The sequence below is a fragment of the Lichenostomus cassidix genome, chromosome 5, assembly GCF_008360975.1.
Source record: "Lichenostomus cassidix isolate B80296 chromosome 5, HeHo_3.0, whole genome shotgun sequence".
In the NCBI taxonomy this organism is placed as follows: Eukaryota; Metazoa; Chordata; class Aves; order Passeriformes; family Meliphagidae; genus Lichenostomus; species Lichenostomus cassidix.
The window spans coordinates 63,269,010-63,294,918 of NC_139486.1; the positions used below are offsets into that span (position 1 = coordinate 63,269,010).

At 54.4% G+C, this 25,909-nt stretch overlaps 2 protein-coding genes across 7 annotated transcripts; both read left to right on the top strand.

Annotated features, from left to right (window-relative positions):
- Window positions 1-2,307: 2,307 nt before the first annotated feature.
- LOC146437116 (ras-related and estrogen-regulated growth inhibitor-like) lies at window positions 2,308-9,511 on the top strand. Of its 3 annotated transcripts, XR_014852814.1 has the most exons (7): window positions 2,308-2,515; window positions 2,882-3,368; window positions 5,549-5,677; window positions 7,043-7,099; window positions 7,760-7,833; window positions 8,289-9,302; window positions 9,383-9,511. XR_014852814.1 is itself a non-coding variant. In XM_085063612.1 (6 exons), exons 2-6 carry the CDS (start codon window positions 3,272-3,274, stop codon window positions 8,772-8,774), a joined length of 843 nt encoding a protein of 280 aa, XP_084919738.1. In that variant the 5' UTR covers window positions 2,308-2,515; window positions 2,882-3,271; the 3' UTR covers window positions 8,775-9,511. The 3 variants fall into 3 exon arrangements, 2 of the variants coding, with proteins under 2 accessions (XP_084919738.1, XP_084919739.1); XM_085063612.1 differs by having other exon boundaries at window positions 8,289-9,511; XM_085063613.1 differs by lacking the exons at window positions 2,308-2,515; window positions 5,549-5,677 and having other exon boundaries at window positions 3,152-3,368; window positions 8,289-9,511.
- Window positions 9,512-10,817: 1,306 nt separating this feature from the next.
- LOC146437117 (SITS-binding protein-like) lies at window positions 10,818-25,499 on the top strand. Of its 4 annotated transcripts, none has more exons than XM_085063616.1 (12): window positions 10,818-11,669; window positions 15,413-15,567; window positions 16,285-16,785; window positions 18,759-18,930; window positions 19,665-19,869; window positions 19,959-20,109; window positions 20,195-20,374; window positions 20,774-21,042; window positions 21,501-21,637; window positions 22,688-22,809; window positions 23,748-23,927; window positions 24,212-25,499. In XM_085063616.1, the coding sequence occupies exons 3-12, from the start codon at window positions 16,327-16,329 to the stop codon at window positions 24,383-24,385; spliced, it is 2,049 nt and encodes a 682-aa protein (XP_084919742.1). In that variant the 5' UTR covers window positions 10,818-11,669; window positions 15,413-15,567; window positions 16,285-16,326; the 3' UTR covers window positions 24,386-25,499. The 4 variants fall into 4 exon arrangements, 3 of the variants coding, with proteins under 3 accessions (XP_084919742.1, XP_084919741.1, XP_084919743.1); XM_085063615.1 differs by lacking the exon at window positions 10,818-11,669 and adding an exon at window positions 12,068-14,721; XR_014852815.1 differs by lacking the exons at window positions 10,818-11,669; window positions 22,688-22,809 and adding an exon at window positions 12,068-14,721 and having other exon boundaries at window positions 24,212-24,338.
- Window positions 25,500-25,909: the final 410 nt, after the last annotated feature.

Below are 25,909 nucleotides of genomic sequence, written 5' to 3' on the forward strand. Positions count from 1 at the left end.
GAACAGGACACCAGGAAACTGTGTTGGTTGGATTTCTCTTGCACTAGAGGTTTTATTATCTCCTGTGACCTAAAAAACAGCCTTTCATTAAAAAAAGAAAGGGAATGTGTTCCCAGAGGGTCCATGTTGATGTAAATCCCACACAGAGAGATCCGGCTGCGGCCGGCACGCCTGGACACAGAGCCTTTCATCTGTTTTCCCTCTCCCTATTTATAGCAAATGCAGAACCAAGTGGGATCCGTGTCCCTGTGCCTCGTCCTGGATGTGAATGCAGAGGTTTCACAGCTGGATTGGTGTCAGAAGGAGCAGAATGAGTCAAGGAAGGTGAGGGGCCAAAGGCTGCGAGGACCCTTGGGCATGCTGGGTTTGCTGTAGCAACCCAAAATATGTTTATTGTCAGAGCAGTGTGGCTTTGGTTATATCCTTGTAGAACATTCCCTGACGGAGCTGCACACGGGAATGTCTGTGCAGTAATTCATAAGTGGCAATTAAATGTGGTGGGTGAGCTGGAAAAGGCTTTGAGCCCTTGAAATGGAGCTAAACCTTGGGGAATCAAAGCTTTGAGATCCCTCAGCCATTTTTGAAATGGAGTTGGCTCCTGTATTGGTCTGTTGGTATTCCATGCCATTGGATCATCTTGTGGAGAGAAAAGGGATTGGTGTTATTTTATCTTCCTTTCCTAAGTGAAGAAATACCATTGCCCCGTTTCAAAAGCATCAAAGTTCAATTTCTGGGCAGCTCTCAGAATAGCTGACGAGCCGGCAGGGAAGTGGTTTGGACCATGGAATGGGATCCCCCTGATCCGAGGCTACGGCCTGAGGGGATTTGGTTCTTTGCTTTAGGCCAGCTTTTCATTTCAGCTGATTTTCCATTTGCAGGGCTGTGATTCATGGGAGCCTCTGGCTTGGTTCCCAGGGCATGACTCCATGTCTTGAAGGACCGGCAAGTATGGAATAGCCTGGCCACAAATATTTCACCAGGAAAGAATATCTCCTGTACCTTTCCCACCTGGCTCCGCTGCAGAACGCTGAGGTGGATGATCCAGCGATCACCAGTGATAAAGTCCTGTTTCCATTGTCATCCAGCCAAATATTCCCTGGCAAATGTGGGATGTGGTGCTGAGAGCTCCCGTGGGAACATGCGTGTGGCTTCCAGCACGCCAAGAAGAGCAGTGTGTGAGGAGCAGGAGTTTCTTCCAGCTGTGCCATCAGGGACACAACCCCCCCAGCTCCAGGACTTGCACTGATCTTTTCCTGAGGAATCCAGGATATATTTTTCTGGAGCAGCTGATACTGGATTGGAAAGTCATAGTGGTCATGGAGGTGGTGTGAAGGGAGCGGATTTTCCCAAGGTGACGTTGGAAGTCTGTGGTATGAGTGCAGCTGTCCTTCCCCTTTAACTCCATCCTTCTTGTCCCTTTGTCCCCTCATCCCTGCAAATCCACGTGCTGTTAACACACTCGGAATTAAGGTAGGTGTGACTGCCCAGCTCCCAGGGCTGTGGTGCCAAGGTGCTGTACCTGAGGTGAGGGCAGCAGGAACCTGCAGCAGCAGGAATTGTTACTATGGATTCCCCACAGACAGCTCCTGCCTTCCAAAGTGTGAGGGTTGATTTTCCATGGAATTTGCCCGTTTGTTGTCGCACAACTCGCAGGAAAAGGGTTTTATCTGTGGCTTCTCCCTCATTTGCCTGGAATCAGGCGATCTTAAAACTGGTATTGGAGAGGATCAGGCAAGAAGAGGACTTGATTGCAGACAGCTCATTTCCGTAGGAAATGGGGCTAAAAATAGGGAAGGAATGTAACGGAGACTTCTTTTTCTTGACGCCCCCCATTCCCCAGCTGGGAATCAGCTTTTGTCGCAAAATCTGTTTTTTGCCTTGCTGTTGTTTTCTGGGCCCCAGATGTAGCTGTGAGCCTGATTTTTGGCTTTGGAGAAGCCGGAACAGGGCTGTTTCCAGGGGCAGATGCACAAGGAAGACACATGTGATGGCAAGATGGGTTTCTGGGAGAGGTCTGCTGGCTCTCCAGGCTGCCCATGACAGTCCCTGTGTTATCCAGGGGCCTCTCTCCAGCACTAATCCCGCTGGCAGCAGCTGTGATCCCGATAACCCTGTGGCTGGCTGAGTGCTAATGTCCCTGCAGGCACCAGGATGTTCCCTTTGGACACCTGATATGGGCTATAAATACCAGGTGGGTTCATGTTCCCTCGAGCACCAAGTGGGCTGTGCCAAATCACCCCAGATGGTCTGGCTGAGAGATCCCTGTGCCAGAGAAATGGCTGCAGCCTTTGGAAAAGGGACTGAGCCCCTGCTGTGGGCGTTTGAAGGCTTCACACCCTTGGCCAGGTCCCTTCTGCCAGCTTCTTCTTTTGCAGCACTGGTGTCACCTGGGATCTGCGTCCCACGGGTGAAAAGCATTCTCGGGTCTGATGGAGAGAGCCAAGATGCTGCTCAAGGTGTTGCCCGGCTTTTCCCTTTTCCCAGGATGCCCAAGGCACATCCATGCCCGTTCCAGGTACTGCTCGGAGCTGTTACATGTTCCCTGCACACCTGGGTACATCCTGCTCACACTGCTTAGCCTGCTGGTGCTGCTGCCCCAAAATGCACCAAGTGTGCTTCCAGGCCTGCTGTGGAGTCCTCACTCTTGGATAGCCATGGGGATTTAGTCGCTGGTCTCTGCGGAGCCAGGATTGTCCTGGCTGTGGGACAAGGGGAAAAGGCCAGGGCTAAGTCAGCTCCTCTTGTCTTTACTAACTTGTCTTGTGCACAAACATGGGGAAAATCACGATTTCAGGCAGGCATTCGGGGGCAGGCACCATTCTGGCTGTGTTCCCCTGGCTGGGGGGTGTTGCACCACTTCTCTCTTTCCTTCCTTTCATAGACACACGGAATCCCAGGATGGTTTGGGACTGGAAGGGACCTCACAGCCCATGCAGGGCCGCCCCTTGCTATGCACAGGGACACCTTCCGCTAGCCCAAGTGGCTCCGAGCCCCGTCCAACCTTGGCTTTGCCCCTTTGGGGGAGCAGCTGTCCCGGTCCGGGAAGTGCCGCCCGGCTCTGCTGCCTGCGGGGAAACTGAGGCACAACTCCCGCAGCGCCTCCGGGACGGGGTGAGGACCGCCTCCGCCGGCCGGGGAGGAGGAGGAGTAGGGCATCAGCCGGACCCGCCCGGGGCTGAGCCCAGCCCGGCCCCCGGGGCGGAGCCGGCGGAGCAGCGCCCGGCGGAGAGGGGAGCGGCGGATCCCGGAGCAGCCCCGGCCCGGCTCCGGGATGAGCTTCCCGCGGCCCCTGCGCCGCTCCGTGAGCCTCAGCCCGGCCCGCACCCTGCGCCTCGTCGTGCTGGGACAGAGCGCCGTGGGCAAGACAGGTAGGACGGGGCTTCCCGGCATCCCTGCCGTGTCCCCCGGTATTCCCGCATCCCTCCGGCATCCCCCCGGCACTTCTCTGGCATCTCCCTGCATCCCTCTGCTGTCTCCTGGCATCCCTCTGGCATCCTCTTCATTCCCCCGGTATTCTCCCTCCCGCGCAGAGGGACCAACCTTCCCATGTCCCTCAGAAAGCCAGGACGAGGGACATCATCCCGGTGCCCCCCCAGCCCGTAGGGTTTAAGGGCACTGAGTTTCCTTCCCCTCGATTTTCCCACATGGACACTTGGCAGCCCGGGCTCGTCCCATGCCCAAAGGGGTCCCCACCTGCTCGGGGGCCCGGGGTGGGTATCACTGACCCGGGAGAACTTTCCCGAGAGCCGGGCTCGGGATTGGGTTTTCCCGAATGTGAGGATTTCACTGCTCATTCCCAGAGCCCACAGCAGCTTTGCAGAGCCTCCTCCACAGCACCGGGCTGTTTCCCTTCAGGAAAACTCCCTTTGCCTGTGCCTCGTTCAGCGCTCTCCGTCTGCACCTGCTGGGGTGGGGGTTTGGGATACTGTGCTGGGAGCAGCTCAGCTCCCTCCCTCACCCCATTCCTTCCTGGGGATCATCCTTCCCCGCCTCCCACTCCTCCATCCCAGGCTGTGAGCACCTGGGAGCAAAGGTGTCCCCTCTAGCACGCAGAGTGCCAGGAGTGGGGTCAGAGGCAAGGATAACTGTGGATCCGTGTGGATCCACATTGCAGTGATCCATGATCCACGCAGAGGGTGATAGGACACAGCCAAGCTGCCGTGCCCTTGGGGACAAGGAATGTCCTGCCCCTCTGGAAAAGGGAAGGCACCACAGCAGCGGCACCTGTGCCGGGCTGTCGGAGCCGCTGGAGCTGCGTTTCCACGTACAGCAGCAAACCGGCGTTAGCGAAAAATCCTAATTCCCTGATTAAACTGAAGGAAGCAACTCCCAGCTCTCCCTGAGCAATGCCGGAGCACGGGATGAGGCTCAGCTCTGGGGTACCCAGAGCCCCGGGGGAGTCCCTGGCAGCGTTTGGTCCCGACGGAGCAGATGGAGCCGCAGGCGATGGTTGTACAGGGTGTACGAAGCCTTCGGCTCGCCCCCACCCCAAACACGCGTGTCTCCCTGCTGCTGGGCATGCCACCCGGCACACAGCAGATTCCTGGGCGCTTTGGGCTGCTCCTGCGGGCAGCTGCGGGGCTGCTGTGCCGCCTCCTTAGGGTGGGAATGTGCCGAGGGGCGTTAGAAGTTCCCCCGGCTGGGTTCGGCTGTCAGCCCTTGTGGCCCGCAGCAGCGGGGTCTATGCCGGTGTGGCAGAGCCACAGGCCATGGAATCGGGGCACAGAGAGGGAATCCATACGGAGCTCGGGCGGAGGAGAGCCGGAGCGTGCCAGGAACAAGGATCAGCCCCCGGGAACGGCAGGCACGCCATCCCCCGCGGCCTGGCAGCCCCCTGAGTGAGTCCCTCCCCATCTGCGTCCCCTGGGCGCTGTTCTGCACGTCCTCCCCCGCGAGGCGACATCGTGTCACCTTCCCTGGGAGCTGCCGGCTCCTGCCGCCTGCCAGCCTCTGCGCTGGGGACGAGGACACCTGTCCTGCTGTCCCTGCCCAGCGGTGATGGAGCGAGTGTGAGAGAGGCGAGGAAGGAGCCAGGAGCAGCAGCAGGAGCCAGGAGCACCTCCTGCGGGGCTGGGGTGGACATGGGGGGAGGCAGGTGGTCCCCAAGGCGGGGGTGACATCTTTCTTGGCCAGGAGAGAGGGGTGGATTTCATCCCTGAGCTGCCAAGCTCCCTTCCTGGCAGGATGTAAGCGGGCCCCACGCCGGAGCATCCCCGGGACGAGCTGCTGCATCCACGGGACAGAGTCAGGTCGGGAGAGCTGAGGGGTGGGAACGACCAAAGGGAAATCACATGTGGGCAGCTGCAAAAGGGAAAAATAACCCTTGATTCTCAGCAAGAGTTTGGAGTTTTTTGGAGCGGTTTGGAAACCTTGAGGATCTGGTGATCCGAGGTCCCAAACCCTCGGAGCAGGGATGGGTTTGGGCACAGCCGTGTGGTTCAAGGATCAAGGCTGTGTGAATCACCAGCGGGGGCTGGAAATCCAGCCCGACCAGGGCTTGTGTTATCCTCTGCTGCCGCTGCCCAGCGTAAACTTTGCCATAATCCAGAGCAGAGCTCTGCCTGCAGCGCGTGGAGCGAAGATGGATCGGCGCTGGAGCCGCTCCGCCGCGGCACAAACAGGGCAGCACGTGGGCGCTCGGTGCCATCCCGAGGTGCCCAGCCGCTCCCCGTGGCAGGTAAATCACCCTTTGAGCCCACGGCCGTCCCCCCAGCCCGCATTTAATGCACAGTTAACCCTTCCAGCCCCGCGGAGAGCCCTTCCCGAGGTGACTGATGTTCAGGGTGGGGAGAAAAACCTCCTTATAAGGCTGGGCGGCCGCGGCCGCTCCGCCTGCAGCCGCTTCCCCCACTGGCAGCTCCACTCGTGTTCCTGCGCTCCAGCCAATTTTTAATCAATGTAATTGGCTCCTCTTCTCATCCCACACCATGTGCTCCAGCTTTGGGTGGCTGCCTGACATATGACACACAATCAGGTGCCGAGCCTGCCTCGTCCTGCTACCCCCGAGAATTCCGTCACCTCTTTGAAGGTGCCTGTAGGTGCTTCCTGCGGGATCCCTGGCTATGTCCTCAGAGCAGTTTTGCTAAATTACCTGCTTTTTCCATCAAATCCCTTCGCTGCTGGGCAGAGTTTAAACTCAGAGATGGACTAGGAGGTGAGAGGATGGTGAAGCCCCCAAAGAGAAGCCAGGCAAGTGTGGGAGGCAGAAGTTCCTGCAACCCTCTTTCCCTTTCTGTGGTTATTTAAGCCTGGCCCGTATGGGGTGCCACATTCCTGGGATAAACACACAGATCCTGACTGGCCTGGTGTAGGTCTATGAGGGCAGGACACCAGAATCTGCTGGTGGGCAGCTGGGACAAACTGACCCGGGGCTGCAAGGGAAAAGGAGCTCGGAGTGTTGCTCCAGCTTGGTGTTGGCTTTTCATTCCCCCTTTTGTTTCTGGAGGGGTTTTCAGCACATCCTGGTTCTGGTAAGGTTTATCCTCCTGTCACACTCCTGCTCTGTTTTCCCTCCCTCCCACCACAGCTTCTCCCTCTTCTCCCCCCTGGCTCTGTGCTGCTGCCTAGCTCTTTTTGGTTTTTTTTCCCCTCTGTTATTTTCCCCCTGTTCCTGTAATTTCGCTTTCCAGTCCTGTTCCCTTTCCAAGCCAGCTCTCAACCTCTCCACTCCTTTTTACTCCCATCTCCATTACCATCATTAACACCTTGAAGAGCTCAAGCACCACTTCCACCCTCCACCTCTAAGCTCTCTTCACCCTCCAACCTCATGGCTTTGTCCAGAAATTCCCTCTCCAGGCATCAGCACTACATTTCCAAAGCAGCTTCCTGGAAAAGATTGTTAGGGCCAAAGGCTCCAGGGAGAGTTTTGCCAGCAATTTGGGATTTGCTTCACTGGGCTCTGGTGCAGGGAGATGTGTAATCAGATGAGAGGGTTTAATTGCCTGAGCTGTGGCTGCTCCTGCTGCTCTTTTGCCCTTGCAAGGAGGAAAAATCAGTCCAGAGGACTGACGACTCTAACAGGGTTCGTTGTGTTCTTTTCCAGCATTGACCGTTCGATTCATCACCAGGAGATTCATTGGAGACTATGATCCAACCCTAGGTAGGAAAACTCCTTTTCCTCAGCGCTGTCTGAGCAGACAGGCAGACAAGCTCTGTGGCAGAGCCAAGACTGCTCCCAAATTCGCCATATTCCCTCTTCTTTCTCCTCAACCAGATGGGCAGCAGGCAGAGCCCATGGCCATCCTGACACCTCCCTGTCTCCTGCATCCCTTCTTCTCCTCTCTGTTGTTGTTTAAGGCAAAATCTTTGGGATGAGCCATTGGATTACACAGGGAGGTGCTGCAGGCCTAGTCATGGGATGATGGAATCATATAGGATCACATAGAATCATTTAGGTTGGCAAAGACCTCTGAGAGTCCAACCATCAAACCAACAGTTCCTCCTCAGCTCCTCTAATTCCTTCCCAGTCTGCTGGGAGGTGGCTTTTAAGGGACCGGAAGCATCTAAGCCCCTGGAAACTGTGCTCTCCTGAAATCTAGGATTTTGGGGTTTTTTTGCATTTGGGTTGTTTTTTGAGCAGTGAAGCCATGTCCCTGCTGGAATGTCCCAGAAATGTCCCCTCCTTTCACTCTCCTGCAGAGCTCCTCTCCCACACTTTGGTCATTGCTGCCCTCTCAGCCACGCAGGTGATAGAGGCCACCTGGGCTGTGGCTGCTCCCCGGGGGTTCTCTCACACCCCTTCCCTGTCTGTGCTCCCCAGAAATGATCTACAGGCACGTGGCTGTCATCGACGGGGAGATGGTGCACTTTGAAATCCTCGACACGGCCGGACAGGTGAGCTCAGCCAGGAAAACACCTGGAGAGCAGAGCAGAGCAGCCCGCCAGGCAAGGCAATCTCCACTCTTCCAGCGGCTAATCCCTGCTGAGTGGAACAGCATGGTGTTTGTCTCAGGAAAAGGGTGTTTTGGTGAATTTATGTCTCTCTAACATCAGTTACAGCGTGGCTTCGGTCAAATATTTCCCTGTTCCCGAGTGGGTGCAGCCCTGCTCCCCGCACCAGTGGAGCACCCTGGCAGCTCCAGGGAGCACCGATTCCCACCATATTCATGTCAGGACAGGGCTGGTGGCTGTCCCCACCTGCCACACTGCCTCAGCCACCCCACCCCTGCCCCAGGCTGCCACCGTTCCCACCGCTGTCCCCAAACACCTCACAGTGCTGGGCCCTGGGGAGATTTTCCAGCAGTGCCAGCATTCCAGAGGTGCTAACGGCAGCCCGTGTGCCCCGGCAGGAGGAGGACTCCCTGCAGATCGAGGAGAAGATCAAGTGGGGCGACGGCTTTGCCGTGGTGTACTCGGTGACCGACCGCTGCAGCTTCGACGAGGTGATGCGGCTCTGCTTCCTCATCAACCACCTGCACGGCAGCCCCAAGCGCAGCGGCGCCGCCGAGCAGCCGCCCGTCGTCATCGTGGCCAACAAGAAGGACCTGCAGTTCGACAGGATGGTGTCCACCGAGGATGGGGAGAACCTCTCCAAAGCCCTCAAGATTCCCTTCTATGAGATCTCCACCCGGGACAGCTATGAGGAGCCGGTGGCAGTGTTCAGCAGCCTCTACCAGGAGCTGCTCAGGCAGGGCCACTTCTCACCGGGCTCCTTCAAGAGAAGGACAGTGTCCAAACTCATGGAGAAGATTCCCAAGATGCAAGCCAGCTCCACCCTGAACTCTGCAGGCAGGAGCCTCAGCTTTAACTCCTTCAGGGACTACATTCCCGAGTGAGCGGCCCCACTCCAGCCCGGGATGGGGGCAGCTGCTGGGGCTGTGCCAGCTCTCTGGAGGGGAAGGTCAGGAGTGGAGAGGGTGGCACTGGGCTACAAAAGCCTGTAGGTTCTTACAAGGGGGGTTTGTGCCAGCAGGGAAGGTTTTCTCCATCCAATCTGACCCCTTTGTTCCCTCCTTCTCCTGTGGCATGGCTGCAGTTGCAGCCAAGGTGGCCCTGGTGACTCCAGCAGTGTTGGGACAACCCTTGGAGGCTCAGCCGTATTTTATGGGGCTCAGACCCAGCACAGACACGGCTGGGTAAGCTTTCCCCCTCCGGCTGGGTGTGTCTGTGCCCCAAACCCAGCACCCACCACACCGGGTGACCCCGAAGGCTGTGCTGGCTCCCAGCCATTCCCTGGGAATGGAGCCTGCTTCCTCAGAGTGGCTGGTGAGTAAAACGCCCTGGATCCTCCAACCCTTCCAGCCCATCCAGGCTGTGCTCAGCAGCATGGACACAACGGAGCCAATTCCGGAAGCTGCTTGCAGGTATCCCTCTGTCTGCTCATCCACCACCCTGTTCCCAGAGGGAAAATCACAGTGGGCTGAGGATTTGTCTTTTTGCACAGGGATGGGGCAGGAATGGCGTGGGAAGGATCTGGGCTGTGCTGAGACCCTGTGGTGTGAACCCCCTGTCCCCCTGTTGTGACCCCATTGTCTGCTGCTGTGTCCTGTTACAATAAAGGACTTCCCAACCACCTGTGGCACTCCCAGGATAGGTTATTTTAGGGAGCTGAAGAAAAGGGGTGCACGGTGTGGGATCACCCTTAAATTAGGGCTGGGCATCCCCCTTACCCTCCCTCTGAGCCCTGGCACCACACGCCCTCCTGGCTCCCTTCATCTCTAAAAGGCTTCTCTGGAGGATCACAGCCTGGGAAACCACCTCCCTAGCCTGCTCCAGAACCCACCTAGACACCACTTCCCCTCCTACAGCTCCCAGAGGTGTTTCCTGGTGCTGTCTGTGCCTATCCAAGGGGTTTCCCTCCAAGGTGGGGGGGGGAGGGCAGGATTCATTAAATTCCATCTCTGTTCAAACAGCCACACTCTCCTGTGGGGGGATAAATGAGCTCCATTAAGGGGCTGGGCCTGGAGAGAAATTTGGGGCTGCTCCTTCTCAGCACCTTCATTAAAATTCCAATTTTATTGAAGTAAATATAATTAATTAAATCTGCTCATACACAGAGCCCAAATGGGGCTCAAACACCTCAGGGGACTGGACAAGAAGGGGTTTTTGTTCACTTTTATGGGGTTTATGGCATTCCCAAGGGAGTTGAACACTGGGAACTGGGCCTGGGGGTTTGTGATCCAGCAGCTGCCCTGGTGTCACTGCCCTGGCTGGAGAGGATCCAGTTTGGGAAGTGCTGGGATGGGGAGAGAAGAGCTCAAGAGGGATTAAACTCCATTGGGATGCTGAACACACACTTGAGCCTGTCAAATGAAGGATTTGGGTGCCCTCATTCCACGTTGCTCAGTTCCCAAATATCCCCAAGGCTCATCCAAGGGGATGGATTTCACTGCTGGCTTGAGCCGGGCGTGGTGGAATCCCGCAATATTCAGAGGGAATTATTCCAAGTGATGGATGAGACAGGAGCAGCTCGTGAGCAGGAAGCCAGGCCAGTTCTGGAACAGCATCCCCAGTGCTGCTGGCAATGGAGGAGCACTCGGCATGGCCGGGATCGCTGTCCTGGAGTAACCTCAGTCCTTTTTTATATCCCCAGGAATCCAGAAGGCTCTGTGTGGTTGCTGCTGTGGTCCCTCACCAGAGCTCCTGGCCCTGCCTGCTATAATTAGCACCAAACCTCATTAGGAGAGGCAGGGGCAGCTCTTCAGGACTGGTAATTGCTAATTACTGGGAGCCTCTAATGGCTCTCCAAGGGCAGTTTCCTCTCCCTTATAAAGGAAGCTCTTGAGGAGGCAGGATCCATGGGGGTGGGGAGATGTTTGGGGGGGAATGCTGGGGGACATTGTGGGGGGTGCACTGGGGCAACCCCATGAATCCAAAATTCCCGTGGTGAGGGGTCTGCAGGGGTTGAGCAAGGAAGGAGGAGGAGGGAGGAGAAAGAACAAAAACAGGAAGAAAAAGAAGAGGAAGGAGATGAGGAGGAAGAGGAAGGTCTGTGCCTTATTCAGAGCAGAGCCTGCAGCTCCCCGAGGCAAGAGGGATGGATGGAGCTGGGGTATCCCGTGCTGATCCCCTGGATGTTCCTGTGTGTAGCTGGCAGTGCCACCTCCCTGGGGACAGGTGGCTATCCTGAAGGTTGTCCTGCACCTCTCCAGCCTGCAGGGGTTCAGCTCCACAGAGAGAAACCGAAGGATTTCGGTCTCATCATCCAAACGGCATCTCCAGGGCAGGGATTGAATTTGGCAGCAGGCGGGCTGCAAATCTGCTCACCAGATTTCTGGGAAGCTTGGGAGAGGCAGCTGAAGCAGGAAGGTCCTTTCCAAGAGCTCCCTGGCTGTGCTCACCCCCAGCAGCTCCCTGGTATGCCAAGGCCCCCGATGGTCCCCCTTTGTCCCCTCTGCCCAGGGCTTTGCTGGAAAACCCAAACCATGGGGTGCAGCTGCTCTCTCTTTGCAGTCACAGCTTTTATCATCAGCTGTGCCTTGTTTTAATTGAAAAAATAAAGGTTTGGGGCTTTTGGAAGGCTTCTCCTGGAGGAGCAGCACATGGATCTGGCCTCGCCACAGCCCCGTTCCTGGGAGCAATAGGGAGAGCAGAATTGCCACCAGCCCTTTCCAAGCAGGTGGTGTCTTTGGAGACCCAAAATCAGCACTCTCACCCCCACTCTGAGGGATTTGAGCTCGGAGCAGGAACATTGAGGGTGTCTGGGTGCTGCAACATTCCCTGGATTTGAGGTACCTGGGATGGGTTTGGGGTGCAGGGCGTTGAGTGCCCCATGAAGGGGTTTTCCTCAGCACAGTGAGCTCCTCTCTCCCCAGATTAGCAATTTTAGGAAATATTGTGTGGTTAGCACAGGTCTTTCCCGTGAGAACACCCCTCTGTGTTTTATAAACAAAGATAAAGTTTGGATGTTTTGAAACAGTGTCTCGAGATTTGGACAGTTCAGGCCTGGCCAATCAGGCCTAGGGGGACGTTTCTGACTGACCAATCTGGGCGACCTCTGAAAAGTCTATATATATTGAAATCAAAATAATAAACTTCTTCTTTCTTGTCACACTGAGAACTCGTGTCTTTTTCTCTGCTAGCGGCTCAACAGCGACAGGGGGACACAGTTAGGATGGGATGGGACAATGGCTGCTTCCAAGGACTGTTTATGAGGCCACATTGTCAATGCAAGCCCTGCTGCTCGTTTATTGCTTCATAAATAGTTATAGAGTTCATGGAAATCTGGGATTGCTTTCCAGGAGGAAATCCAGGCCAAGATTTGGGGGTTTAGGAGCCATATAATCCTTTTTTGTTTTTTCCTTCTTTTCTTTTAAACTGAGCAATAGCTCAGCTCCAACAAGGAGCTCAAGGCTCCCTAAGGCACAGAGAATTCCAGCCCAGCCAAAGGCTTTTGCTGGCCCTGAAAGGCAAGGCTGGGAACTGCAAGGGGAAGGAAAACCAAAGGAGAACACCCACCACAGCACATTGGCTGGTTTATTCCCGGAATGGATACTGAAGGGATCTTCTCCCTTTAGATAAGCTCCGGGAGCACAGGAGGGTGGGATATTCATGTCCATCCATGCTGCCAGCTTCAGGGAATCCACTCTGGTTCATCACTGCGTCTCCCAGCTTACAGATATCATGGATACATGGATAAAAATGGGAGTTTGGTGTATGGTTTTGAGTTACTGTAGGATCTACCCCCTCACGGAGAGTTTTGGGATGAGGCTGCTCCACACTGGAGAAAATGGAGGAGAAATGCCAAGTCCTGGAGGCACTTTGCTGCTCTCACCAGTTTTTCTTTGCTCTCGGCCAACCCATACAGCTTTCCTGTATTTTTTTTTAAATAATAATATTTAAGAAACCCCAGACCAGAAACCCCAGGAGGGTCTGGCCGCACTGCTGGGAAACTGCGGCTGTAATTACTGGTGCTTTAAGGCTGTAGGAAAATATTGATGGAAAGGGCTGGGCTGTCCCAAATGCAGCCCCACAAAAGTGGAAAATCCCTGTGGCTCTCTGCGCTCCCCCTTTTTCCAGCCAGCTTGAAAAGTGATGACAGGACTCTGTAAAGGAGTGTGATCCGCAGGCTATGTGGTGATGGAAGCCTCTCTTAGGGGCCATTGATCCTAAATCCCAGTGGGAACAACCCTTAGTCCCTGTTTCACCAAAAAGCTTGGATTCCCATGCTCTTCTTATGGATGCTGATGAGTTCAATGTGATTCCAGCCTCCCATTCCATCCCTTCCCTGGGCACTGTCCACCCATAGGTGCCACATCCCACAGAGCACAGTGCACCTCGAGGGTTGGCAAATCCCAGAATCCTGGAATGGCTTGGGCTGGAATGGGCCTCAAAGCCTGTCCAGTTCCAACTCCCTGCCATGGGCAGGGACACCTTGCACTAGAACAGGTTGCTCCAAGCCCTTTGGAGCAACTTTGGAGCTTGGAAAGCCCCACTGGATATAGAAAAGGAACCTCAAGGTCTTTTCAACCCCGAAAAGTCAGGAAGAGGGAAAAGATGTTCCATTTTGTAGAAGAGGAGATTTTTAAAAAGTTTTTTAAAAAATCTCTGGAAGCAGAGGGGCAGGACACCCTCCTGGAATCCAAGGAGCCACCCCAAAATGTTTTTTTCCCTGTGACCGGTCAAGGCTAAGTGGTTTTTCTTGGAAGTGGGAGGAAGATGAAGGGAGGTTTCATTCTGCTCATGAGAGCCAGTTCATGCTGAGATTTGTGATGGGCAGGAAAACTCATGGAACCATTCCTCCTCCCAAAAACCAGTTCTGGGGGGGTAGGAGACAGCTTAGCCCAAACCCCCAGGCCATGTGCAGAGCTGGGAGGGCCCAAACCTGGCCAAATATTGAGTGGTTGAAAGCTCCAGCAGGACTTTTGTCCGGGATTCGAGCTACTTTTTAAGAAAAGGTTTTCAAACCCGTCCCTTTTCCCTGCTATCCCTCCTAGGTATGGCCCCCTGTCTCTGCTTATCCCACTGCATCCTGGGGTTTCTCTAATCCCACTTTGGGGGCCCCTCTGCCGTTCCATGGATGGGATTTAATCCTGTGCCATGTGACAGAGCTTTGCCTTCAGCTGCTGCAGTCAAACAACTCCACCAGTCACTCCTCCCAGCCCATTTTGGGGTGAGGAGCAGGGCATTGTCAATCCCTGTGCAGCTTTTGTGGGTTTTGGCTGCTGCTGCAACATCCCTTTCCCTCCTGGATGAAGGATTAAACCTTCCCAGTGTACCAGGATCCCAGATCATCCCAAAGATGACCTTTTTCCTCTCCTCTGCACTGTTTCTGTAGATTTTGCAGCCAAACCAATGTCTCCCTGGGGCATGTGGATCTATAAAGCCTCAAAAAAAGGTGGCAAATCCCACACAGTGATTCCATCAGCTGATGCTGTGGGTGAACAGCCCCGAACCACCACAGGGTTTATTCACTTCTACTTGTTCCCCTTTTCCAGGTGTGGGGAGTGTTGATCTCCTCGAGTGCCTGTAACATCCCTGGTGGAAGGAACACCCCTTCTTCCTGCTTTTTTTGTTTTAGTTTTTCCCTTGATTTTACCTAGTTTTGGGGTCCCATGGGTCCATCCCCCACAGCTTTGCTATAACCTCTCCTAACTGTGTTCCCAGGGGATCCTCAGCCACCTGGGGGATTTTTCCCTCCATCTAACACTGGATATTCCCCAGCTGCAAAGAAAAATTAATTCTGGAGAGGAAAGGTCCCTCCAGGCGCTTATTTGGGCCACAGATGAGAATTTTCCTGGTGAATTTGGCTGTCCTAGGACTCTCTGAAGAGCAATGTCTGGGGTGAGCAGAGCTTTGGCCTTGGGTTTCAGGGCTTGGGATTGCTGAGGTTTTGCCTGGATGCAAGATGGGGAAACGCTTTTAAATCCCAAGTTTTTTATATCTTGGCAGCCAACAGGTTGTAATATTGCTTGGAAAATCCAGGTCTTCCCTGATCACCTGTAAACAGGGTGAGATGAGTGTGAATGGGAACTGGGGCATGGAAAAGTCAATGGAAATCCCAGATTTCCAGAGTTTTTGCAAGTGTCCTGGGAAGTGGCTTCCCTATGCTTTTGGGTGCAGGTAACACCCTTAGCTGCAGCACCCATTGTGGCAGCCCTGGAGTTGATCTAAGGGAGGTCCAGTGGCTCATGTGAAGTAGGAACAGGTATAAAATCCCCCAAAATTGAATAAAAACAACAACAAAAGCCAAATCGGGAGAACAAGAAGGCTCAGCACTTCCAGGGCTCCATGTGTGGGTTTAACCAGAGCCACCTCAGTAAACTGGCAAAAAATCCCTTTAAAATTATTCCTCTATAGAGAAAAGCCTTTAAAAATTAATATTCTGAACATCCTGCCCCTGTTGGGGATGCAGCCACCTGTGGCTACGTGCAGGCTGCAGGGGAGGGAGAGAGCAGGGGAAGGAGGGAGGGAGGGAGCTTGGCTTAAGTAACGCTCCTGGGTTAGTCTGGATCAAGTTCCTTCGGCTCCACAGGTCTCGGATGTGGCCGGGAGGGAAAACTGCCCTGGGAAAGAAGAGGAAAACCTGCTGCTGGCGGGAAAACCACTGGGAAAAACATTGAGGACGCTTCGGTGGCTGCAACAGCATCTTGGAACCTGCTTTTAGGTCATCTTGGAACCTGCTTTTAGGTAAGGGGGTGCCTGGGTGTGTAGGGCTGGGTGTCCTGTGCCAGGGCAGGCGGCCCCATTCCCAACCTGCCATGGGACAGCGGGATGAGGCCTAGGATGCACGGGCAAGCCCGTGCCACCCCATGAGGATGTCACCACAGGTGGCCCCTCACCTGGCAGAGCAGCAGCTCCCTCGGGATCACCAGCGCCCAGACCCTGCCCACAGGCGGCTTTGCTCTGTGCATAATCCAGACGCTTTTCCAGGGAAGAAAGAGAGGAGACAGGAAAAGATGCATCCCCTCCTTTCTCTACCCACCCTGGGATGCTTTCCTGCACCCCTGGCTATTTGCTGCTGCTTCCAAACCGAGCAGGGAAGTGATGCCAAACCCCACGGAGCAGTGGAGGCTGGAGCACAGCCCCAGTTCCCATTGTCCATGGCCCCGTCTCCCTCCCGGGCTCCGGGCCACGTGTGTCCTCCTCCTCCTCGGTGTCACTGGGTGCTGCTGGCCGTGCCAAGGGGCTGAGCCCCCGTCACCGAGCCCAGCAGTGGGATTTGCCGTGGAGGAGGCTGCGGAAGGGACTCCTCTTACCTTGGGATAAGTGCGGGGAGAACAGTGCAGCTTTCCTTCTTTTAAACCATTTTTAAATTTTAATTTATTTTTTGTGCACGCTTTTGGAGCTATCCCAAAGGATCTTTTGGAGCTATCCCAGAGGGTTTTCTTTCTCGTGCTGCCGCAGGAAGGGAGAGAAGCGGAGCCACGGCGTCCCTGCGATCGCACCATGCCCCTCTCCCGCCACACTGGCCAAATCCCGGAGTCCAACTGGACCTTGGGCCTCAGGGAGATGACGGAGCCCTGGAAAGGCGCCGTGGGCTGCTTCGGCGTGGCCGTCTTCTTCGCCATGACCATCGGCATCATCTCGTGGCAGGCGCTGGAGCAGCCCCCGGAGGAGTGGGTGCTGCGGGGTCGGCACGCCGGGATGCTGTGGGAGAGAGGCCGCGGGGCGCTGCTGCTGCGGGCGCTGCCGGCTGGCCGGCCAGTGCTGGCCATCGCAGTGGGCAGCGTGCCGGCCACCGAGCCCCCGCCACCCCGGGACCGCTGCTGGCACGACGGCGGCCAGTTCTGCTATTCCTGGGAGGAGGACGCCGAGCTCCGGCTCTCCCTGGAGCCGCTGGCAGCGCCCGGCACCGAGTGCTACGGCGTGCGCTGGACCCCGCTGCGCCCCGACGTGACCCTGAAGGTAACGGGAACCCCCCTGTCCGGCTCCAGATCCTTTGGGGTCCAACCGGGGAGGGTCTGGCCTGACTGCGATGCCCCGGCTCGGTTATGGGGTCGCACCGTGGTTGTGGCTCCCTGTCTTCCGCAGCCAGAAGGTGCCGGGTGGGAAAAACCTTTAGTAAGCGTCGCGCCCTGAAGCTGAGCCCCGAAATCCCGTGGTGGTGCCACGTTGGTGACCCCGGGGTGGGAGAGCCGTGTTTATATGGAGACAGAGTAAATAACTACTGGAGATGACAATGCTGGCGAGAGCCTCGGGAAGGTCTCTTCCAACACAGACACAATGGGGCAGCTCCCGTGGGATGGGAATAATCCGTGTCCGCTGCTGCAAACATTTAATGGGGGCTTTATTTTTGGTATCATTCCCTGTGTTCTCCCTCAGTTAAATAAAAGCAGACTCTGGGAAGGAGCCTTAGGAGGGAAAGCAGAAACACTGTCAGAGGGGGGTGTGCAGTTGTGGGGAGCCCTCAGAACAGGGAGGGAAGTGGGACGGGATTCTCTGGGATGGAGGATTGTCCCCCTTTCGCCACAAATCACCTGTTGACACCGTTTGGGGCAGGTGGAAGGTGTTGCCTGAGTGCAAACCCTGAGTGTGGGGCTACGTCTCCTCCACTGACATCAGTGTGAGGCATTTGAGAGGATGAGACAGAAAAGGCTTTCCCCCACTTTTTTTTTTTTAAAAATCCATTGGAAAATATAATCCAGCGAAATCTGAGTTAAGAACAGGCTGTTTTCCCCTCTTTCCCAGCTGGTGTAACGAGTTCAGCTGACACCTGGTACAGCTATTCCGAGCCTCCAGGGTTTCCACTTTAATAATTTACATCTCCTCTCCCCACCCCTTGGAGAGACTTAACCTCTCTGTGCCCCCGAGCTCAGGACTCCAGCAGGCTCCGAAGCCTTGGGATTGGCAATAAACATGGGGTAGGTTGAGTGGGGGGGTCTCCGGATCCCCTCTGCCCACCCCAGCCCCCCTCCACGGCCCCAAATCTCCGGGCTTTTGGGGAAGCCCATCCCACCTGGGAAGTCACGAGGACGCTAAGTCCTGCTGATCCCTCGATTTGGCAGAAAGGGGAACGTTTGAGAGGCTTTGAAGTGAAAACTGATGGTTTCTGGCAGGAGGCGGGTCAAGAATGGGGATATCCCCCAGCCCAGGGCCCTGTCAGGCCCTATAACAAAGGACCCAAGTCTCCAAACTGAGACTCTTGAGGGAAATTCTTGTTTATCAGCCCTCAGGGAAGAGGGAAGCTGTGCCTTGGGAGAGAGGACGTGTCACCCTGGGGACGCTGTGGTGCCATCAAGGATGAGGGCTCAGGATGGGACTAAAAGCTCTCTGTGAGTGCTCAGGTGGGGGCAGCAGCACTTGAAGATTCACCCCAGAAAATAACTCTAGATGTTAATGTGTTTTCAAGTAAGACAGAGAAGAAAAAAAAAAACACCAGAGGAAAAAACCACCAAACGAAAAATGCCAACCAAATAAAAAACCTGACCAAACAAAAAAAACCACAACAAACCAACAAACCAAAATTACACAGATTTTCCAGCTGGGCTTCTGAAAGTGCCCTCACTACAAGTAAAAGCTGTTTCCTTGAATTTCTCTCTGTTGTCACTCCTGTCCCACAGCCACTCACACCTGCAGAGTCCCTTCACTCAAACCTTTGCAGCATCTTTTCACCTGTGAATCAGAGGTGTTTGATAACCATGACAGGGTGCAGAAGTGTGATTGTCGTGGCAGTTTGACTTTATTCAGGCGCCTCCAGCAAAAACTGGCAGCCTTTTGAAAGCACATCTTGCATGTCCTTTGTTTTAATATGAACCATAATTTTACGCTGTAAAAGGGACACCTTCCACTGTCAAGCTTTGCTCCCAGCCCCATCCAGCCTGGCCTTCCTGCTCCCCCTGAGTATTCCTCACTCTTTGATGATGTTTTCTTGGCTGCAGGATTGTTTTTCCATGGCCAATGTGTCCTGGTATGGAGGGCCGAGCATCCTTGCCCAGCGCTGGCCCCTCAATGATGCCGAGAGCCCCACACAGCCCTTGGTCAGCAGCAACCTTGGCACAAACCCTGATGGCTTTGGGCCTGTCCTGGAGAGGTACTTCTTAGGATCCACAGGTAATCACCTCCTTCCCTGTCCAGGGTCTGACAGCTTCAATCCCTGTGCTTCCCCGCCCCCCTCCCCTCCTCTAGAGCAGCTGGTTTAAGAGCAGCATAGATGCCTTCGGGAATAAAATATCCCACAAAGGTAGTGGCAGCAGGGAACACAGGATGGATCCCATGCTGCCTCATCCCTGTGGGAAAGGCCATGATACCGAACCTGAGTGCCTGAGGATGGGGTGGCCCAAGTCACCCCAGGGACACCCCATGCTCTCAGTGTGCCTGGTTGGTATTTAAGCCCAGGTCTGTGCCCATTGCAGCATCCCCAGCTCCACCAGAGTGGCTTCATGGCTCCCTGATGCTGCTGTGGGATGCTGGATTCGGGCTGGAGTTCAGCTGCTGGTGTCATTTTTCAGGGGATATTTGGATTATTCTGCAGAACACCAAACTTCAAGTCTTACTCCAAATTAATCCAATGACCTGCAGTTGCCTTGCACTGCTGAGGCTGCTGAATGCCAAGCAAAAAGGCCAGGAAAGGGAGAAATCCATTTCTCCAAATGAAAGGCATTTTGGAGACCACATGGGAATAGCAGGAGGAGGGTGGGGATGGTTGGCATGGTTGGATCTGTGGTGGGATCAACCCAGGAGGCCTTGGCACCAGTCAGGCCCTGCCCGCGCATCCCCGTGGCTCCCAGGACTGGGAGCAGCCAGGCCCTTGCTGAGACACCGTTTTCCCCCTTTTCTCCCTGCAGGAGTGACAGTGACCATGGCTCCCGAGGTGCCCCTGCTCCTGTCCCTGGAGAGCCACCGGCAGTTCTGCCTGGAGACGCCGGCAGGCCGAGCAGAGCCCCTGCACTACCAGCTCTGCGTCAGCGCCGACGTGGCGGCTGCCCGGAGGCACACAGCCGGCACTCCAGCTGGAGCAGCTCGGACACTGCCGGACACTGCACTCCTGGGGTGAGGGCCCCTTCCCCAAGCAGTGGGAACCCTTCCGAGCATCCCGCTCGCCGTTCCAAGCATCTCACGAGGAATTTCCCACCCTGCAGGACTCCGATCTGGCGGTACCATGGCCCGGAGGGTTCTGCCGCCAGGATCAGGCGAGGCCTGAGGGCGCTGGTGAGGAGGCTGAGGCGGCATCGCCTTCAGGAGGGCATCGTGGCGCTGGGGGAGCGCGGCACCGCCATCCTTGCCGCCGCGGTACGGTCCCACCGCCCTCCGGGCACACCGGGAGCGTGGGTTCCCTCTCCCAGAAACCCCTCACTCCCGGCCTTCCCTCCCGCAGGACCTCGTGCCCTCAGAGGGCAGGAAGAGGCAGGCCCCGGCACTGGTGGAACCTCTGGAGCTCTCCATCACGCTGTCCCCGTACGCCGGGGTCACCTCCCCACTCTTCCTGCGCTCCCTGCGCGGCGGCGAGGCCGCGGGATACTGGCTCAGCCGCCGGCCCCGACCCGGGGGCAGCTCGGTATGGGATCCCCTCAGCCCCAAAACCAAAATTAAGCCCACTCGGGTTTATTATTTATCAAGGGACACAGCCTGATCCCACTCTGCTGGGGCACAGCAGTGCCGGGGGAAGCAATGTCTCTCCTTGTTCCTATGAAAGTAGCTTTCTCATTTCCACTTCCGAGAAAAGTTACCGGCGTTCAGAAAATCCCTCAATTCAATTTGTGGTCAGTTTAATGATCAGCCACTTCACCACCAGCTCGGGGATTTTTGGGGGGTTGAGGGAGGGTTTACATCTTGATGCGCTGCACCGTGACAGTGAAGGGTGGGATAGGGGCAGCAACGGCATCCCCCAGCCTTGCACCCCGGAATCAGCAGGATATTCTATGGATCTGACAGGGATCTCCGTCCTCCTCCGCAGATCCCACTGCTGGCCATCTGGAAGGGGCAGCTCTGTGCCCGCCTGAATGTCACCAGCGAGGCGGCACGGGGCTGGTACCTGGCTCGTGCCCGGCACCTGCGGCAGGCGCTGGGGGCCACCTACGTGGCCTTCGAGGGAGTCGAGGGCAATTCCTTCCTGGAGCAGGATGTCCCTGCTCCTGCTGAGCTGGCAGGAGATGGATACACCGAGGTGCTGGCAGCAGCGCTGGCCACGCTGGGCAATGGCACCATCATCAGTGCTGGGAGCAGGTGGGCACCAGGGAGAGGCTTTGCTGGAGCTGATGAGTACAAGCGCTGCTGGGGGATGGTTGAACTGGTGCTTGGAATATGTTCCCGGTATTCGGAGATGTTTCTTGGCACCCAAGGGAAGCGGTGAGGAAGTGGACTAGGGCAGCATGTTGGAGTCAATGATCCTTGTGGGATCTGAGGGTGCTCAGGCCCTGACACATTGGTAGAGAAGCTGTGGCTACCCCATCCCTGGCAGTGTTCCAGGCCAGGCTGGATGGGGCTTGGAGCAACCTGGGATAGTGGAAGGTGTCCCTGCCATGGCAGGGGGTGGCACTGGATGGGCTTTAAGGTCCCTTCCCACCCAAGCCATTCAGGGACTATAATCTGGCCCCAGTGGCTGCCAGCCCAGCTGGGCATCATGGAATTGTGGCTCCTGCGAGCCCTCCAAACACCTTGAAGGGTTTGTGTTGTTTCTGCAGATCCAGTCACCTCCCGCTGTTTGTCCAGATGAGCCCCCTACGCTCCGACTGGAGCCACGCAGGACTGAAGGGCCTCATCCCCTCCGTGCTGCACTACAGCCTCCTGGGCTACAATTTCTTCATCCCTGATGCAGTAGGTGAGCACAGATTTTCTGTTTTTTCCCTATTTCTCCCTTCTCTGCAATGATTTTTGCAGCCTTTTTGCAGGAGAGAGGGGCACTGGAGGTACATTTGCACCTTAGGTGTGCTATGGGAAGGCTTGGAGTGTTTTGTTCCCCAGTTTTCTGTTGTGCTGGCTGGATTGGGATGAATTTTACTGGGGGAAAAGTGAGGAATTAAAACCAAAAGAATATGCTGTAAATATTGCCAGGTAGCTCCAGCAGCAGCTGGGTCTCCGGGGATACCCTTCCCAGAGTTCCACCACAGCCCACCCCTACAGGGCTTGGCTTGGGCTAAATCCCACCTGGCACAGCCAGGACCCACATCCCCAGGCTCCTGGCTGGGAAATGGATGTTCCTAAAACTCCAGCAGCTCTGCTCCAAGTCTGCATTTCTGCTCTGAAGCAAAATGGCAGAAGAAATCCTGAAATAAAAACATTATAATAGGGCAAGAAATGACTTTTCATCAGGGCCAAGTGGATCCATTTTCCCTTTTCTCAGAGCTGGTGGAGTTACTGGTGGTTAAAACATGCCCTGAATGTGCAGAGGCTGTGCAGGAAGTGTCAGACATGGAGAATGGAGCTAAACAACAGCCCTGAAATAGGGGTTGAGAGCAATATTTCAATTTGGCCTCTATTTTTAGCCTGTTTTCCTTAGCATATGAAGCTTGAGCAATCTCAGCATGGGAGTTTGCTTCCCAAAGAGGTGCTGGAGCCCTTGGCTTGTTCCAGGGGAACAGGATGGGAGTGCAGGTTCCCCTGCACAGAGAAAGTTGGGGAGTTTGCTGCCAGGGATTGTGTCCCAACAGCCTGGGAGCTTCAGGAGTTGGGAAAAGCCTCTGGAGGAAACGGGCATTTGTGGATGGCTGGGTGAGCCTGTGGCATTGGGGTTTTGTGCCATTTCCGGGGAAGCCGTGCCAGGTTTTTGGAGCAATGGCTCCTAGGGATGCTCTGACTCCCAGGGGTGCTTTAGGCACTGGAAAGAGCTCTGAGGTTTTCCAGGAGCCATTGAAGCCCCATCCTCCTGCAGGAGGGACTGTGGCTGGAGCCACCCCAGGGGACCCCGAGCTGTTTGTGAGGTGGCTGCAGATTGTGACATTCCTGCCCGTGATGGCCTTTGGGACCCCGCCCTGGCTCTGCTGCGACGCCTGGGTATGTATCCCACACTCCAGACGGGAGGACACCGGGATCCTCACATGGCCAATGCCCCCAAAAGCCACGGAAGGCCTGGCAGGGGTCACCCACCGGCCACTGTCCCCCAGCTTTGCACTGAAATGGGGATAAACCTATTATCAATGGGTTTAGATTCAACTGCCAGTGGATTTAAAGCCAGTGGATTTGTATCCATTATCAACGGCTTTAATTGTATTTGAATTCAATGGATTCATATGCATTATCAGTGGAATTTAAATCAAAGTGATTAAGGTCCTTTATCAGTGGATGTAAATCCATTTAAATCCTGTTATTAATATCCATTGTCAATAGCTGTACATCCATTTAAATCCACAGGTTTATATTCATTATCAATGGATGTGAATTCCTTTAAATCAAATGGGTTTATATTCACTATCAATAGATTTAAATCTGTTTATATCCAATGGATTTATGTCCAATGTAAATGGATTTAAATACATTTAAATCTAATAGATTCATATCTATTACCAATGTATTTAAATACATTTAAATCAAATGGATTCATAATTACTATCAATGCATTTAAATACATTTAAATCAAATGGATTTGTATTCATTAACAACAGATTTAAATCTATTCAAATCCAATGCATTCATATCACAATCAATAGATTTAAATCCAGTGGATTTTTAACAATTACCAATGGATTTAAAGCCATTTAAATCCAATTGATTTATGTCCATTATGGATGGATTTAAATGTATTAGGAAAGGATTTATATCCAAATCAATTAATATCCAATACCAACCCCATTTGCACCATAACTTGATCAGGACCTTCCAATTCAGTAATTTCTCTTCCCAAGGGAAATATATGTTTTACTTTTCAATTTTTATTTTTCCCTACCTGCTTTGCTGTTTCCTGGACGTCGGACTCCTCACGGATTCACCTGCAGGTCCTGAATCTGACCCGCCAGTGCATCCAGAGGCACCGAGACTTTGTCGTGCCACTGCTCCTGAAATACAGTGAGGAGTGGCAGAGTTTGGGATACCCCATCTTCCGTCCTGCCTGGTGGCTCAGCCCCACGGATCCAGTCGCATTCACCATAGAGGATGAGTTTCTCATCGGAGATGAGGTGAGAATTCTGCATTATTCACGTGAATCTAGCTCTGCACAAGTACAAACCAGGGCTTGGAACTGAGCATTTTCCAATCCAAGCCAAAGCAGCTGGGGTTTGTGGGTTTGGGGTTTTTCGTTTTTGGAAAGGCTTGTCTTTCCTCACAAAACTCTTACTTTTTAAGGTCCCTTCCCACCCAAACCATTCCAGGATCCTGACGACCACCTCATCTCCACACAAATGTCCTGGCTAATCCTCCCTCTGCTGAAATTCTTTTTTCTGTCTTTTTCTTTTCCCTGCAGGTCCTGGTTGCTCCAATAACAGAAAAGGGACAAACGTGGAGGGATATCTACCTGCCAGGAGAGGGGCACCTCTGGCTGGACACCAACAGTGCCCGAGTGTTCGATGGAGGCACCACCCTCAGGAATTACTCCGCCAGCCTGGCCGAGGTGCCGGTGTTTGTAAAGACCTCCTGAATCCAGGCTGGGCAGCTCTGGGACAGAGACCTCCGAGGGCAGTGCTGGCCACAGGCGCTCGCTCTGCCCTCAGACGACTTCCAGCCTCTTTGCACTTTTCCAAGATCCTTTTGTTTTGTTTTGTTTTTTTATTTCAGCAGAAATTGTTTGAATTCCCTTACTCGTCGTTATCCTAAAACAGCATCTCTGCTGCTAACATCCATCCACACCAAATGCTGCATTTTTCCAGGATTTTCCCGGTGAAATGTTTGTGCGTGTGCGTGTGTTCAGGTGGGCACATCCAGCATTTCCAGGCCCCTAGCACCATGCTCAGAGAAGCAGGGGGTGGATTTTCCAGGAGATAAATGAACATCAGCTTATATCTCATGGGAAGTTTTAGATTTAATGAAAAAATTAAATCCCGGGAAAAATTAACAGGATTGTTTTTGTGCTGTGTGTGGCCACCTCCTGCGCTGAGCAGTGCTTCTCCCACCTGAGCCTGTGTGTGGTTTCCAGGAGTCCCTGGTAGCAAGAGCCCTGCTTTTGAGTATATTTGGGAAATTGGGTGAATTCCAGGTCTATTTGAAACAGGTTTCTGTGGAAGAAAAATAAACTTGATCAAGCAGAGGAATGGCTCTACCAGAGCATGACGTGGACATCGAGGATCCTCACCCACCTCCTGTGTGCCCCCACTCCTACTTTTCACCATTTGTTGAATTTTATGGCTTTTTTTCCAATTATTTCTTGCAGTGCAAGAGGAATCCAGTCTGACCAGGCTCCTTCCATCCACCAAAGGCAAAAATCTAAGTCCCACATGCTGAATATACATGTAGGGAGATGATCAGCTACACTGATACCCTGAATTAGAGATTACTGGGACATTGCAGGTTAGTGAGGTGATTCCAAAGGCTGGCATTTGGGAACAGGGGCTGGATGACAGCTGGGAGGGAAGTTCAGGGCAAGTTTTGGCCCTGGAGCTGGGCTTGGGCACCGCCAGCACTGAATGGTATCAGCCACACCTTGGTTTTCTGGGGAAAATATTCCTGCACCAAATTGTGGCTCTGCTGAAAAAATGCTAAAGGGTACTAGCTTCTTGCAGCAAAGCTTCCCTGGATAAAACTGAAGGGAAAGCAAAGGAAAAATCCAAATCAGGTTCAGCCATGGAAGGGCGGAGAGGGCATGGAGAGCAGAAGAGCCCATGGGCTCCTTCCTTGATCCACAAAGGCACTTGATGGTGCCGGGGGAAGCTCAGAGAGGGAAAGGATGAGGTTCATGAGGGCAACCCAAGGGCCTGGGATGCTCCAAAATATCTGTGGAGGCTCCTGAAACAGCAAAAAACAAAAAGGGAAAGAAAGGAAGTGCTGGCTCAAGTGGCATTTGTTTATTTGCAGCGAGTCAAGCCCTGGAACAGGATGTCCAGGCGGGATCTGGTGGCTCCATCCTAGGAGATCACCAAAGCCCGGCTGGACACCCCAGGCTGTGCCTGAGTGCGGCATTTCCCTTTTTGGGAGGGTGGGCTATGTGTCCCTGTGCCTGGCATGGCTC